Here is a 14,205-nt window from a genome sequence, read left to right as displayed (position 1 = left end):
ATGAGAAAAAGGAGTTTATAGAGATATGAGGGTTGTACAAATACAAACATAACTTTCTTGATGTGATCTCTGCTGATCTTGATCTCCATTGATTCATCTTCAGACAAAGAAAGTAGCAAATCCACAAAGTCCTCACACTCTAGACCATTGCGTTTCTTCCTTCTTTCAAAGTGATCATGTCCACAATTCTCTCGACAAACAGATGCAAAATCTTAGTAAGTTCGTCTTTCCTTCATCTATCCCCATGCAAATCGAACCATCTCAAGAGAGGAATGTAATTGCTATATTTAAAACCACCAACTAGAGCAGTTACATTGAATTCAAAACTTCCTTGAATACTCTTCCCCCAACTTCATCATCATTACATATCTTCCCAAATGACATTCTGCAGATGATATTATTAGTAAGCGAACCCAACTCCCTGGATAAATCTACACCTAAGGAGTCCCTCCAATTGTTATCAATGGCTCTGGCTTTTTGTAGTATGGAGCATACCATGGCAGTGTTTATGTTGTTTTCTGTTTAGAGTTCTTAATATGTTTTCTCTGCTCGGTTATAATTAACAATTGGTATCAGAGCTATGGTGAAATGTTGAGCAAAGATGGGATTCGATTGGGTGGTTGGTCCTAGAGATGGGTGCCCTTTTGTTGTGCTTAATCTCTGAACTGGGTGCTTTCATGTTATAAGGAGATAGGCTGAAGTTTCAGATGATGAGGCCGAATCAGATGATGAAGCTGAATTAGTCATCAAAAATTTTCTTGGCAGTCTAGACTCAGTAGAGAGTGATGTCCAAGTGGAGGTTGAAACCAAACGTCATGTTCATTGGTGGAACAAATGGAAAAAGGAAGAGACTTCGACTGAAAAAGAAGAAGAGGGTTTGAAGTATTCATTGTTTGAAGAAGAAGAGACTATGTTGTTTGTCTTCCAGGATGAGAAGGATGCCTGCCGAGGTGAGGAGGATGCAATCTCGAATCTAGCGAATGAAGATGAGCTTGAAGAAGGTGAGGCCTACAGCTTAGAAGATTACCTATACCAACGAATTGAGAGACTACAGGAGGAAAAATTTATTCGCACAGAGAAAATATTCAGTATGGAAGCTAAAATAGAAAATTGGTGCTCTTCTATGAATCTGGAAAAAGGGAAATTTGAGACAAAGTGGGAGTTTACTGAAGGGAAAAGAAATAAAGAGCTGAAGAAAGAATTGGCTGAGGTCCATTCTATTTTACGGAGTTGGGCATAGACTACGAGGAAGAAAATAAGGAGGGCGAGACTCAAAATGAGGGGCTGAGGCATTCGTTTTGCTACTTAAGGCCCATAATCGAATACGTGCATTACTCGCCTTCGCAATCAGAGAGCTTTAGAATTGTGGAGACAGAGGACGAGGACCTGGAGGGGTCTGATCACAGCAGATCATTTCGGTTCTCGCAGGCGGGAAATAATAATGTTAATGCAAAGGATTTGTTTGAAAAGGCCAAGTCCAAGGCACCGTGTTTTGATTATATTGATGTGGTGGGAAGGTAGAGACGGGTTGGTCTTAACAGTATGGAAATTGTTCTTGCTGCTACAAATCAGCCAGATCCCTTGGATTTAGCATTTTTGCCTCCAAAGAATTTTGATTGTCTGGTTATCATTGACGAGCCTTCTTAGGCTTGTATTGACTTCCTTGGAGAAGAAGAGACAAGACTGGGGGTTCCGTTAGTCACTCTCAAGCCTACGATTTATGCCACGGTATTTTCAAAAGGTGAGGAGTATGCCCTAGCCGAAGTGGATAGAGACTTCTCTAGAAGTTTTCCTTGTTTGGAATCTGATTATTATGTTCTGCCTCCCTTGAATTTTCCATCCCTGCGTAGAGAGCACGGGGATACCGATTTGGTTTCTCAAGAATGCGATAAGTCTCTGTACATAATTAAAAATAAGGGAGCTTGAGAAATGTTTAAGATGAATGGGACAATTCTCATGTAGGAGGATAAGAAGAACAGTTGTATTCTTTCTGGGACTGGTGGTCATGCTCACTGTGATATGGAACTGGTAATGGTGGATCCATGGTATGTGGGATACCATGGTGAAGAATATGCTCCAAGTCAAAGGCTAGCTAGACCACGTATATTCTACAAACCTAAAAGTGGTTGCCCAATGGAGAATGGATACACTTGACTAGTGAAGGGCATACATGTGTTAGTTGATATGCAATAAATGATAGCGATTGAGGAAGGTGCACAAAATGGTCCCTCGCTCATGCCAGGCAATAGTCGCACTACCTATGACTGTATTCATGACATGGATTACCTGTTGATGGAAGAAAATGCAAACATTGTTACTCCTCTATATATCGAATTAAGTGCAGCCCGTTTTGCATGTAGAGACCCATAATTGGTTTTCAAACTGCAGTTATAGGAGGCGCTAGACCCAGAAAGGAGACAAAGAGTCACGGCAGTTGAAGAGGCGGTAAAAGCCTTGCCAATTGTAAAATTGCAGAGAAGGGGAGCACAGGAGTAGGTGATCGTGATGTAGTGTTTTTTGAACCTTCCAAAAAGTGGATTTGTGCCTGAGTCTTTAGTAGGAGAAGATGTTTTTAACTCCGGTTTGACTTGGAAAAGGCTTATCTATAGTGTCTGTGAGCAAAATTTGGTGAAATTAAAGTCTTTGATGTGTCTGATTGTGGTGTGAAGAATTGGAAATGCAGGGAATGTTGAGAGCATGGTTGTGCCAGTTGGGTTTCAAGTGGGAGATTGTTGGGATGTGAAGCCCAACGGTCACGACCATTAGTCTTCTAGAGAGTCTTTGCTTGAAGGCTTTATATGATTATATATATACCTGAGTACAGTCCATGCTTGAGGTGTTTTTGCATTATTGATTAATAGAGATTACTCCCTGTGTTTCTGGTAGATGTAGACACTTAGAAGTGAACCATGTTAAAAATTGGGTTATGTATTTATGTTGTTTTCTGTTTTAGTTTTCTGTTTGAAATTCTTAAATATGTTTTCTCTGCTCGTTTATAATTAACAGGTTGAAACTTCTTGAACTCTCAGTGGGGCAAATGATTTCAATCTTTTGTGGGAAAGAAGCTCCAAATTGAGTACTTTACGCATGAATTTCCAGTATGGGCCATATGGGGAGATTGAAACTTTCTGGGGGCTTAGGAGATGATCGTCATCTCCCATGGGAGGGCGGCTCGCAAATATATGGTCCTGCGTCTTGAGGACTTCTTTAGCCATTTGAGGAGATGATATTATGACTGCTGGGAGAGAACCCAAGTGGACTGTCATTATTGGGCCATATTTTTGGGCAAGAGAGCAAAAGGATCTATGAGGAAGACGAGAGATTAAATGAAGGTTTCCAATGATGGGTAAGGGCGTTGGCCCAGGCGGCATTTTGGACATTTTCTTAGGTTTTCCTAGTAGATAACCTACGAGGAGAACGATTATAATCATAGAAATCCCTGAAATGTTCAGGAATTCCATTGTGCGATCCACAAAAATCATTGTGTGTCTTGAGTGTCTGTCTGCACTCTCTGTTGATTTACGGAGCAAAGTGTGAGGAGGAAGACAAAAGAGAGACAGATCACCATGGCAGTAGTGGTTATTGAGTCCAACACTTGGACATTGACAGTACTCAAATGCAATATCACAAAGGTCAAGTAATGATGACTAACATGGAAATAAACAGTCACCACAGTCATTTTCAGGCCTGGAATTTCAAACCAATTAGGCTTAAATTTGTTTGTCGGCAATGTATTTTTATTGTCTATTGTTTTCAGAGAGCTATTATCATATTTTAAAAAAGAAATTCTATTTAATTCATATTTGTACAGTGTTTGTATTGATATAACATGATGGTTAAGTTGTAGTGATGCTGTCTTGTTATTAAAGTCTAATTTCTAAGAAGATTATTATGTGTCTTTTAATATAATAATTATGTTAAAGATGAGTTATAGTGTTAGTCTTGTAATTGTTCTCGAATGTTTTCATGTCTTTAAATTATTTGAGTTGTCAAAATTTTAGAATATATATATGATATATTATTATTTATTTATCTTGTGTGGTGAAATAAATGTAATTTTTTTTATTAAATTTTAAAATAGTATCTAAAATTCTTCAAAAAACAAGGACAACCATTAAAGTCTATATAATCAAAATTCAAAGAAGTTTACTATAGACTTACCACTCATAAAATTGTAAAGAAATTACAAAACCAAAACGCATGGTGTTTTACCCAATCAAGCCAACCCTTGGCACCCACCCGCTTTATATTGTTGCTAAAATGCTTTCCTATCTTTACATTTATCTAACTTCAAAATTTTAAATGATTTGAGTTGCCGAATTTTTTATAATATATGTATGATATATTATTATTTATTTATCATGTGTAGTAAAAATAAATATTATATTGTTTATAAAATTATAATTAAATTATATCTCAAATTTTAAAACAATATATTAAAAATATCAAACACATCACTTGTCTCTAAATTATACATAATCAAAGTTCAAAGATATTTACTATAGACCTACCACTTGTAGAACTTATAAGAAATTACAAAACTGAAGCTTGGACAACCTTAAATTATCAACCCAAATTATTCTAAAGAAACCTTAAAAATTGTAAAGAATGAGTTTTTTCATTTTACTTTAAAACTATCTAATAATTATTTGATTTTATTTAAAAAAATATTTTAGTTTTTCTTCATGCAAATCAAACTTGAGGTCAAAGTCAATCATAACAATTAAATAGTATCCATTGACCTACTAAAATCATGATACATTGAACATGCAAAATTGTGATCTATGCCTATTATCTAGCCTACCTCTAAATCATTTCCATGACTCATCTATCAACTAGTCAATAAATTAGAAAATAAAGATCAAAACCCTAGGTTGTGTATGGAAATGTTAAGTTCACAATATCTTTAAGAGATTTAATTTTACTTACATAAATATCTAGGCCGATTAAACAAATATAATTAATTTTCCCATAGTTATGTTAGGAACAAAAGATGCGACAATAATTGATATAAGTGTATTGAAATTCAACGTGAATTAGGTGTGCGTAGCTCTAGGATTAGTTATAAAGAAATGATGTTGATATTGTTATCTAGTAACATCTATTATCATAAAATTTTAATAAGATAAATAAAGATAAATAACTAGTGAGATAGAATGATAGAGATATATAGATATAAAGAGATATAAGGACACATAGAGAGAGGTGGAGAGGGAGAGAGAGAGAGAAAAAGAGATAGATAGATAGACAAACAAATAGAGAGAAGTAGAGATACATAAATAAAGATGAAAAAGGGATAATATATATGTATGCATGTATGTATGTATATATGTATGTAGATGTAGATGTAGATATATGTATATGTATATGTATATGTGTATATATCTATGTGTATACATATACATATACACATACATATACACATATACATATACATATACATATACATATACATATACGTATACATATACGTATACATATACATATACATATACATGTGTGTGTGTGCGCGCGCGTGTATATATATATATATATATATATATAGAGCGAGAGAGAGAGAGAGAGAGAGAGAGAGAGAGAGAGAGAGAGAGAGAGAGAGAGAGAGAGAGACCTATTTATATATTTATTTCTAATCACTAAGCTCAATGTCTAAAAATAAAATCATTTATTTTATTCTTATTGAATCATAATGTTAATTCTTTTTCTTTTACCCAAATATACATAATTTTTTACTTATCTTAAAGCATTATAAAAGGGCCCACTAGATAATTTAGGAATAACAATGTGTCAGCAAAAGGACAAAAAATTCTAACACTTTGAGAAATGATAAATAATTATACTCATATTTGAAATCAAAATGCCCAATCCAAAATTCGATGAAAGAAAATTATTATGAAACCCTATCAATGTAGGTTTTTGAATGAGATGATCCTAAACCACTCTCTTTAGAATAAGTGTTTTAATCTATTCACAATAGACAAATTACTTCTAACAAGAAAAACCTACAATAGAAAAAATTAATATCTCCTTAAAATGGCTAATAGAGGCAAGTAATAGAGAGAGGGAGAGAGTGATAAAGAGTTGGAAATATAGATAAATAAAGATAGAGATGAATATGGAGGTAGAGATATAAATAAAGATAGGTAGGGAGAAATATGATATGTGTGTAGATGAATGAGAGAGATATATGGAGAGAGAGAGAGAGAGGGGGAGGGAGAAAGATATATTTAAATATGTATAGAAGTAGAGAGAAATAGAGAGAGGAGAAATGAGAAAAAGATAGATAAGAAAGAGGAAGTGGTAGGGAAAGAGGGTGAGAGGGAGAGGGATAGATTGAATGAGAGAGGGAGAAGAAGAGAGAGAAATAGAGATAGAAAGAGGGAGATAATGAAAGAGAGGGAGATGTTCCGAGATAGAAAGATAAACATATGTAAAGTAATATAAGAGAGAGGTATAAAGGAATATATGATAGAGAGAGGTGGAGAGATAGAGGGGGGATAGAAAGAAAGAACAGAAAGAAGATAGAGATAGAGATGGAGATGGAAAATGATAGGGATATGTGGAAGAGAGAGAGAGAGAGAGAGAGAGAGAGAGAGAGAGAGAGAGAGAGAGAGAGAGAGAGAGAGAGAGAGAGAGAGAGAGAGAGAGAGAGAGAGAGAGATGACAACACATAATTAATAAATTCTACCAAACAATTTGTTGTCACATAATTTGATTACTTTGAGTTTAGGTCAAAGTATCACTGATTACATTAAATTTGACAATGTGAAATGTTTGATTTCTCTCTTTAAGTAATGTGGTTGCATGTTATAAAGCTTCATTACTTGTGACCTAAAAAGTGACTTGTAAAGTTCTTTCTAGTTGATGCATCAACAATGACCTCACTGTAGGATGATATGTAGGTGTGATCGATACCATATAGCATAAAATTAATTTTTCAAATATTTTTTTGGTGGTAATCTATGTTGTATTGTATAATTTAACTTGATACTAATACAATTATGTGATGGTAGAATTAGATCATTTTCCAGCGAGATGAAATGTTCAACCAGGGAAAAGATTAGTGTATTTTTTGTATACATTTATGCAATCCATAAGATCAATTGGTAGGAAATTTAGAAAAGGATTTTTTTGTCCAACAAAGGTCTCAATGGAGAAGTGATAGCTTCAAATCAATTATGTATCCACAGAGGATTAGAACAAAATCTATGAATCACAAAGATAATCAAGTTCCATTACCAATAGGCTCATGTTATGTTTACTATAGGGAGAAAAGGGAGAGGGAGTGATATACAAATAGAATGAGGGAGAGATGAGGAGTCCAAAGTTGTTAACACTAATCAATTTAGATTTTCAATTTAATCTATTATTTTCTTGTTTACAAACTTTCTTCCAAGAAGATTGCTAGCCCACCGAAAATCATTTCCACTTTTATGCTATATTAATAATATTTATACAAGCTTCCCTTTTCTTTAATATGGTGAAGTCTTAAGTTTCAACAAGTGGATACTATTTTAATATGTATCTAGCAATGTATTTAATTTGCGGCCTTGTACTTTTTTCTTGTGACCACTCGCTTTAGTATTTATTAAAACCACATTTATATTTTGACACGTGTCCTCTCTTTATTTAGAATTGTGAATTTGTCACTTTCAATTACCAACTCACATAAATATGTTGTCCGCTCCAATACATAATCTACTCTAAAAATAAATTCTCACAATACACATTAAACATAAATTGTAACAATCTTTTAAATTCAACAATGACATTTACAATCATTACACTAAATATTGTGTATTTATTTTATTTCAATAAGAACCTTTAAAAAAAATGTCTGTGTATAAAACTTACAAAAGATCATGATAAATAATAAATATCTAATTTAAAATTAAAACAAAAAGTCTTTTGAAAATCCTATTAAAATCTGGTCATGCTTTTTGAAGATATGTCTCATATAAGCTATATTTTACATAGAAATATGATATTATACCACTTACAAATGATAGTTTTTTATTGAACTACTTGGATTTTCAGTTTAAGTTTTGGTCAAATATTTAAAGAGTCATTTTTTGGACACCTTGCACTAGACGTATTATTTTGATGATTTGCACGACCATTATGTTTCCAAATGTCTATTTTACATTTAAAAAAAAATTAAAAAAAAATCTTACAATATTCCATATGATAACTACATGATCACCAAATTAACTCTCATGACTCCATATCCCTATCGCTTATTTACAAATTAATTGAACTATAAATATGAACAGGCTTTGAAGTGTTAATAATGAAGAGTAATAATGGGCAGTCCGTGACATTTTTTCACCCATATCTATTTTTTTTTTAAATGCCGGTCAAGATTTTATGTCGCTGAGCGAGTTTCCTACTTGTCCACAGCAAATTCTCTGTTTGTGACATTAACATTTTTGTTTCACATGGACAGAAAGGGCCCCCAAGTTGGTGAACATTTACCCAGCGCAGTACAATGATTTCCGTCTACTGCTGCGCAAGTCTTTGTGTTATCATTCCGTAAAAGACAGATGGACGATGGACAATGGATATTATTCGAATCGTCTTGCATCCTCCAATCAGATTCACAGCCATGGATTTCAATAACAGGTGGCCCATTTCATATAATAACCTTTCAAAAGTTCGAATCGTCTTGCTTCCTCCAATCATATTCACAGACATGGATTTCAATAAACAGATAGTCCATTTCATATACTAACACTTTCAAAAGTTCGAATCGTCTTGCATCCTCCAATTAGATTTCAACACAGCCATGCATTTCAATAATTAGGTGGTCCTTTCCATATAATAACACGAACGGGAAAATTAGGTGAGATGATACGTGGCACCATTTTAATCGCATAAAAAACATCATCTTCTCATGTGATTTATGACAGAGCACAAATTCGATCTTCTTTCTGCTACTATGCTCTATAAATTAACATCGAAGGCACTAGTCAAAACATCTCGAAAGCTTAATCATTATTTTGCGCATCAAATTTCTTGGAGCTCCCTATGGAATTCCTGAACATTTCATGGATTTCTATCCTCATAACTGTCCTGCTCGCAGGATTTGTAGTAGGAATATCTAGGAAAATGTCCAAAATGCCGCCAGGGCCAACGCCCTTTCCCATCATTGGCAACCTTCATTTAATCTCCCGTCTTCCTCACAGATCCTTCTCCTCTCTTGCCCAAAAATATGGCCCAATTATGACCCTCCACTTGGGTTCTCTCCCAACAGTCATAATTTCATCTCCTGAAATGGCTAAACAAGTCCTCAAAACGCAGGACCATATATTTGCTAGCCGCCCTCCCATGGGAGATAACGACCATATCCTAAGTCCCCAGAAAGTTTCAATCTCTCCATATAATCCATATTGGAAATTCATGCGCAAAATCCTCGTTTCTGAGCTTCTTTCGCCAAAGAGATTGAAATCATTTGCACCCCTCAGAGCCCAAGAAGTTTCTGCAATGATACATTCCATACTACAAAAAGCCATTGCCAACTATAAGAGTGGCGTTAACCTCATTGCTGTAGATTTATCTAGGGAGGTAGGTTTTCTCACTAATAATACCATCTGCAGAATGTCATTTGGGAAAACATGTAATGACGATCAAATGGGTGGAAGAGCATTCAAGGAAGTTTTGGATGATTGTCTTGCTCTAGCTGCTGGCTTTAAATACAGCGATTACATTCCTCTGTTGGGTTGGTTTGATTTGCAAGGCAATAGACGAAGACACGCCAAGCTTACTGAGATTTTTCATCTGTTTGTGGAGAAAATTGTGGATGAGCACTTTGAAAGAAGGAAGAAATCCAATGGCCTGGAGTGTGAGGACTTTGTGGATTTGCTTCTTTCTTTGTCTGAAGATGAATCCATGGAGATTAAAATCAACAGAGACCAGATCAAGAAAGTTATTCTGGTATGTACACGATCCTTATATCTTTGTAAACTCTCTTTTGTTCATACTTCTTTTCTTGGCGTTTTGTTTCTTGTTTTTATAGAATCATTATGGGTAGCTTAGGCCAATGGGTGTTTGGGGTATATTGGCCATATTATGCCAATAATCTACAGAGTCTAAGTCGCACAGGTACGATTTTATTAAGTTGTAAACAGGGTTACTGATACAAAATGGGGTCCCAAGAAAAAGAGGATATACGGGCATATCTTCCACATCAATATAAAAGAAAGTTAAATATGTGAGATTTTTCCATATCTGGATATTGGCTTTTCCAATTAACTTTTTAGTCACTGCCCATTTTGGGCACTGATTGTTGTGCGTAAGTGTTTATTTTGGCATGCTTGGAAATTTCATTGAATTGGGTAGAATTATTATGTTTCAAAGAGTCTTTTATGATATTTTCATCTTGGTGAGTCAAACCAATTAAAAAGTAAGAGTTATACATGTCCAAAACAAGTAGATGAGGTTTATATTATTTTAATTAATATTGGTGGCATAGCAAATTTGATTTAAAGATAGAGATATTATGTTTTCGAATAGTTCTTATAGTTTTTGTATTTTCATTTTGGTGATTAAAACTAATTAAAATATAAGAGCTATACAAGTACAAAATAAGTAGGTGAGGTTTCTATTATTTTAATTAATATTGTTGAAATTGTAAATAGGTAGACAAAGGTTCAGATATTTTTAAAGTTTGATTAATTACATGTTATGTCCATGTATTTCTTGAATTGTACTAACATGTTATGTCTTTTTTCAGGACTTGTTAGCTGCAGCCACAGATACTTCAGGAAGCACATTAGAATGGGCAATGTCGGAGTTACTTAGAGATTCTTCATCAATGATGAGGGTCCAAAATGAGATTGACTGTATAGTTGGATCCAATCGTATGGTTGAAGAATCTGATCTACCTCATCTTAACTATTTACAAGCAATAGTGAAAGAAACATTAAGACTTCACCCACCTGTCCCTTTGCTCATTCCACATCTATCTATGGAACAATCAACAATAGCGGGATATCAAATACCAGAAAATACCCAAGTTCTTGTGAATGCTTGGGCTATTGCAAGAGATGCAATTGCTTGGGAAGAAGCCAATGAATTCAAGCCAGAAAGATTTATAGGGAACCCAATTGATGTCAAAGGTCAAGATTTTGAACTCATACCTTTTGGTTCAGGAAGGAGAGGGTGCCCTGGAATTAACTTGGCTTTGTCCTTAGTCCATCTTGGCCTTGCACAACTATTACATTGCTTCAATTGGAGTCTTCCTATAGGGGTAACTCCTAAAAATTTGGATATGTCAGAAGTATATGGTCTAACCATGCCAAGGGCAATCCATCTTTATGCCATTCCAATTCCCCGCCTTCAAATAGGACTCTATGAAACAAAAACCTAATTTTTTTTAACTCTGTCTTGTATGTGGCTTCATACTACCAACTTTCACAGGTAGTGTATTTATAAATCTATGGTTCTTTCCCTATAGTATGCTCAATAATCTTCAAGTGTTACATATTGTGCAATAATGGAGATTGCCAAAATTATTTTGTGTTTGTAAGATATAATATATAGTATTTGGTTTTGACACTAAATTTGCAATTGCATATAAATATCTTAAAGTTATGTTTTGTGTTAAAGATACAATGGTGTAGAGAAACAAAAAATTAAATTAAAGAGAAACAAATTTAAGCTCATATAAATTAAAGACAAAAAATTCTTAAATAAGTTATAAAATCTAAAATCAAATTTTATGGAGGTGGTTAATCTAAAGATAATTGGACAATAAAAAAGGTTATTATTCATATCATCATGTGGAGTATTGTGTTTTTAGTAAAGACTATTGAATGTATCCCCCTCAAAATGGCATTTTATTATCAAACATTTGCAACGTATTTATTATTATATTTTTTTTAATTGTGCAAGTTATTTCATTACAAGTTGTGTAAAAGCATGATCTTGGAACTATGAAGGTAAGAATTTTTTATTATTATTATTTTGGAGGTCATTTTGTGAAGCAAATATATCTTTGATTTTGGTAAATTTTTTATTTTATTTTTAAAGGGATTTTCAAGGTCACATTGAAGCAAATGCAATATAAATTTGAAGGACATTGGAGAAAAATTCAAAGATTTCACACAAAATTATGGTTACATTATAATTTTCAACCAATTCACTCTTATAGCTAAAAATAAAGGAACTTTTTTTTCATATCTAAAGAGTTATGTATGAACACATTTGTCCTATTATAGTCCTTAGTTTTAGATCGTTTGGATTATAACCTATGGAGTATTATTAGGGTTTCCAACAAGTTTACCCTTATGACTACAAATCAAGAAAATTACTAGAGAATTTTTATGGGAAGCTTTATTTGTATGTTGTTAAGACACAATAAAAGATGGATGGATATTTTGTCAAATAGTAAATGGAATTTCAAAAGTAATAATACAAACTTCATACATATGGATTAACTGTGGAGAAAATGAAAAATATATACTAATTTGGATGTTAAAAATTATAATTGTGACAACAATCATAGTAGAAGCACCATATCTCTACCCAATAGTACCATAGAGTTTGATTCTTATAATAAAATTAATCATAGGAATTATTGCTAGCAATAAAGAATTGCATTGTTCCTATGAAAATATATGATATTTTTATTTTTTGTTTGATGTTACCTTCTTTATTTATTTATATTAAAAATGATGTACATTAAAATTTTCTTCTAGAATTTGAATAATTTATGCCAAATCTTTTGGATTTCAACCAAGATGAAACTACATTATATGTTTTTTGTGTGTTAGGTTATGACTAATGTGTTCTTTATGATAATTCTTTTAACCTTCCATTTTAGTAATATATTATCAATTTTGAAAAAGATGTGATTTTGATGTTGATTCAACTACTATGAAATTTAGTAGATTGACATAACCAACCATGCAAGTTTCTAGCTTAAATGACACACACTAAGGGAGGTGTGTATCCAATCAGCTAATTGGCAATTTATATAAACAAAAAAATGTGCATCAAAAGATGTGCCCCTTAAATAACCTACTAAATAATTGGTTGCATAGCCAGCTCCCATACTAAATGCCAACTACTTAGTGTGGTCATTTCGTGGAACCTAGTTTATCGAACTAACATCATGTACTCATGTCTAAACATTGTTTAGTATTGTTGTTCCCATTGTCATTCTTTTTCCCATTCTTGTTGGCACATGCCATAGGAAGGATTTTATTTTTTATTTTTGTGTGTTTTGATATCTTGTCTCCCACACCATGAAAATTTCATGCACTATTTATTACAATTGAAATATACAATCTATGTGTTTTTTTTCATATTTTTCATGCTAGTGTTTGTTGTCTACTATGAAGAGAGAAAGGCATGTAATCATTTTTCTTGTATGATTGGTAGTATAAAGAAGTGCCTCTGAATAGAGAAACAAGAGAATAATTTTTAGGAGCAATCCCTAAAATTATTTTTGATTAGTAGAACAAATAGTTGTTCAAGAAGATCTCTAGGGGGGAAGTTAGGGATGTTGTTTTTCAAATGAATCCTGATAAGGCCCCGAGTTTAGATGATTTCCTGGTTAGTTTTTTCCAACACTTTTGGGAAATAATATGAGAGGATATTTATAAATTAGTGGAGGAATCAAGGAAGAAGAGAACCATTCTTCTAGAATGATCAGTCATACATTCCTAGCTTTGATTCCAAAAAAGAATATAGTAAATTCAATGACTAATTTTAGGCCAAACACCCTATGTAATACATGATACAAAATCATCTCTAAAAGTATTGCAAATACACTAAAAGTAGTCTTAAGCTCCATAATAGCGAAATAATGGAATGCCTTTTCTCTGGGAAGATCAATTGTGGAAGGAATTATAGTAGCCCATGAAGTGGTGCCCTTGACAAGGAAGAATTAGCAGGAAGGTATGATTCTTAAATTAGATATCATAAAGGCTTATGATTCAATGGACAAAGAGCTTTTAAAACAAATCCTATTGAAATTTGGTTTTAGCAAGGATTGGATAGAATAGATTATTAGTTGTATTTCTTCTCCAAAAATTTTGGTTCTAATGAATGGATAAGCTCATGGTTTCCTTTTTAGCACATGTAGAGGAATCAGGCAAGGAGACCCAATATCCCCTTTTCTCTTTATTATAATGGTAGAAGCTTTAGGGAGACACATTACCAATATCAGAGAGAAAGGTGGTTGGTCTAGAATAAAAGTAG

General features: G+C 33.4%; 1 protein-coding gene across 1 annotated transcript; it reads left to right on the top strand.

Moving 5' to 3' along the window:
* The first annotated feature begins 8,954 nt into the window (after positions 1-8,954).
* Positions 8,955-11,480, top strand: LOC131062286 (cytochrome P450 71AU50). Its single transcript, XM_057995908.2, has 2 exons — positions 8,955-9,933; positions 10,733-11,480. The coding sequence occupies exons 1-2, from the start codon at positions 9,028-9,030 to the stop codon at positions 11,366-11,368; spliced, it is 1,542 nt and encodes a 513-aa protein (XP_057851891.2). The 5' UTR covers positions 8,955-9,027; the 3' UTR covers positions 11,369-11,480.
* Positions 11,481-14,205: the final 2,725 nt, after the last annotated feature.

Source organism: Cryptomeria japonica, chromosome 11 (assembly GCF_030272615.1).
Source record: "Cryptomeria japonica chromosome 11, Sugi_1.0, whole genome shotgun sequence".
NCBI classification, from domain to species: domain Eukaryota; kingdom Viridiplantae; phylum Streptophyta; class Pinopsida; order Cupressales; family Cupressaceae; genus Cryptomeria; species Cryptomeria japonica.
Note: the sequence above shows the minus strand (reverse complement) of the source record. Positions and strands in the feature narration are given on the sequence as shown.

Excerpts from the sequence above, each read along its gene's own strand:
- LOC131062286 (XM_057995908.2), top strand. The coding sequence starts at position 9,028 with ATGGAATTCCTGAACATTTCATGGATTTCTATCCTCATAACTGTCCTG. Across the intron at positions 9,934-10,732 it reads AGATCAAGAAAGTTATTCTG|GACTTGTTAGCTGCAGCCAC; the intron begins GTATGTACACGA and ends GTCTTTTTTCAG.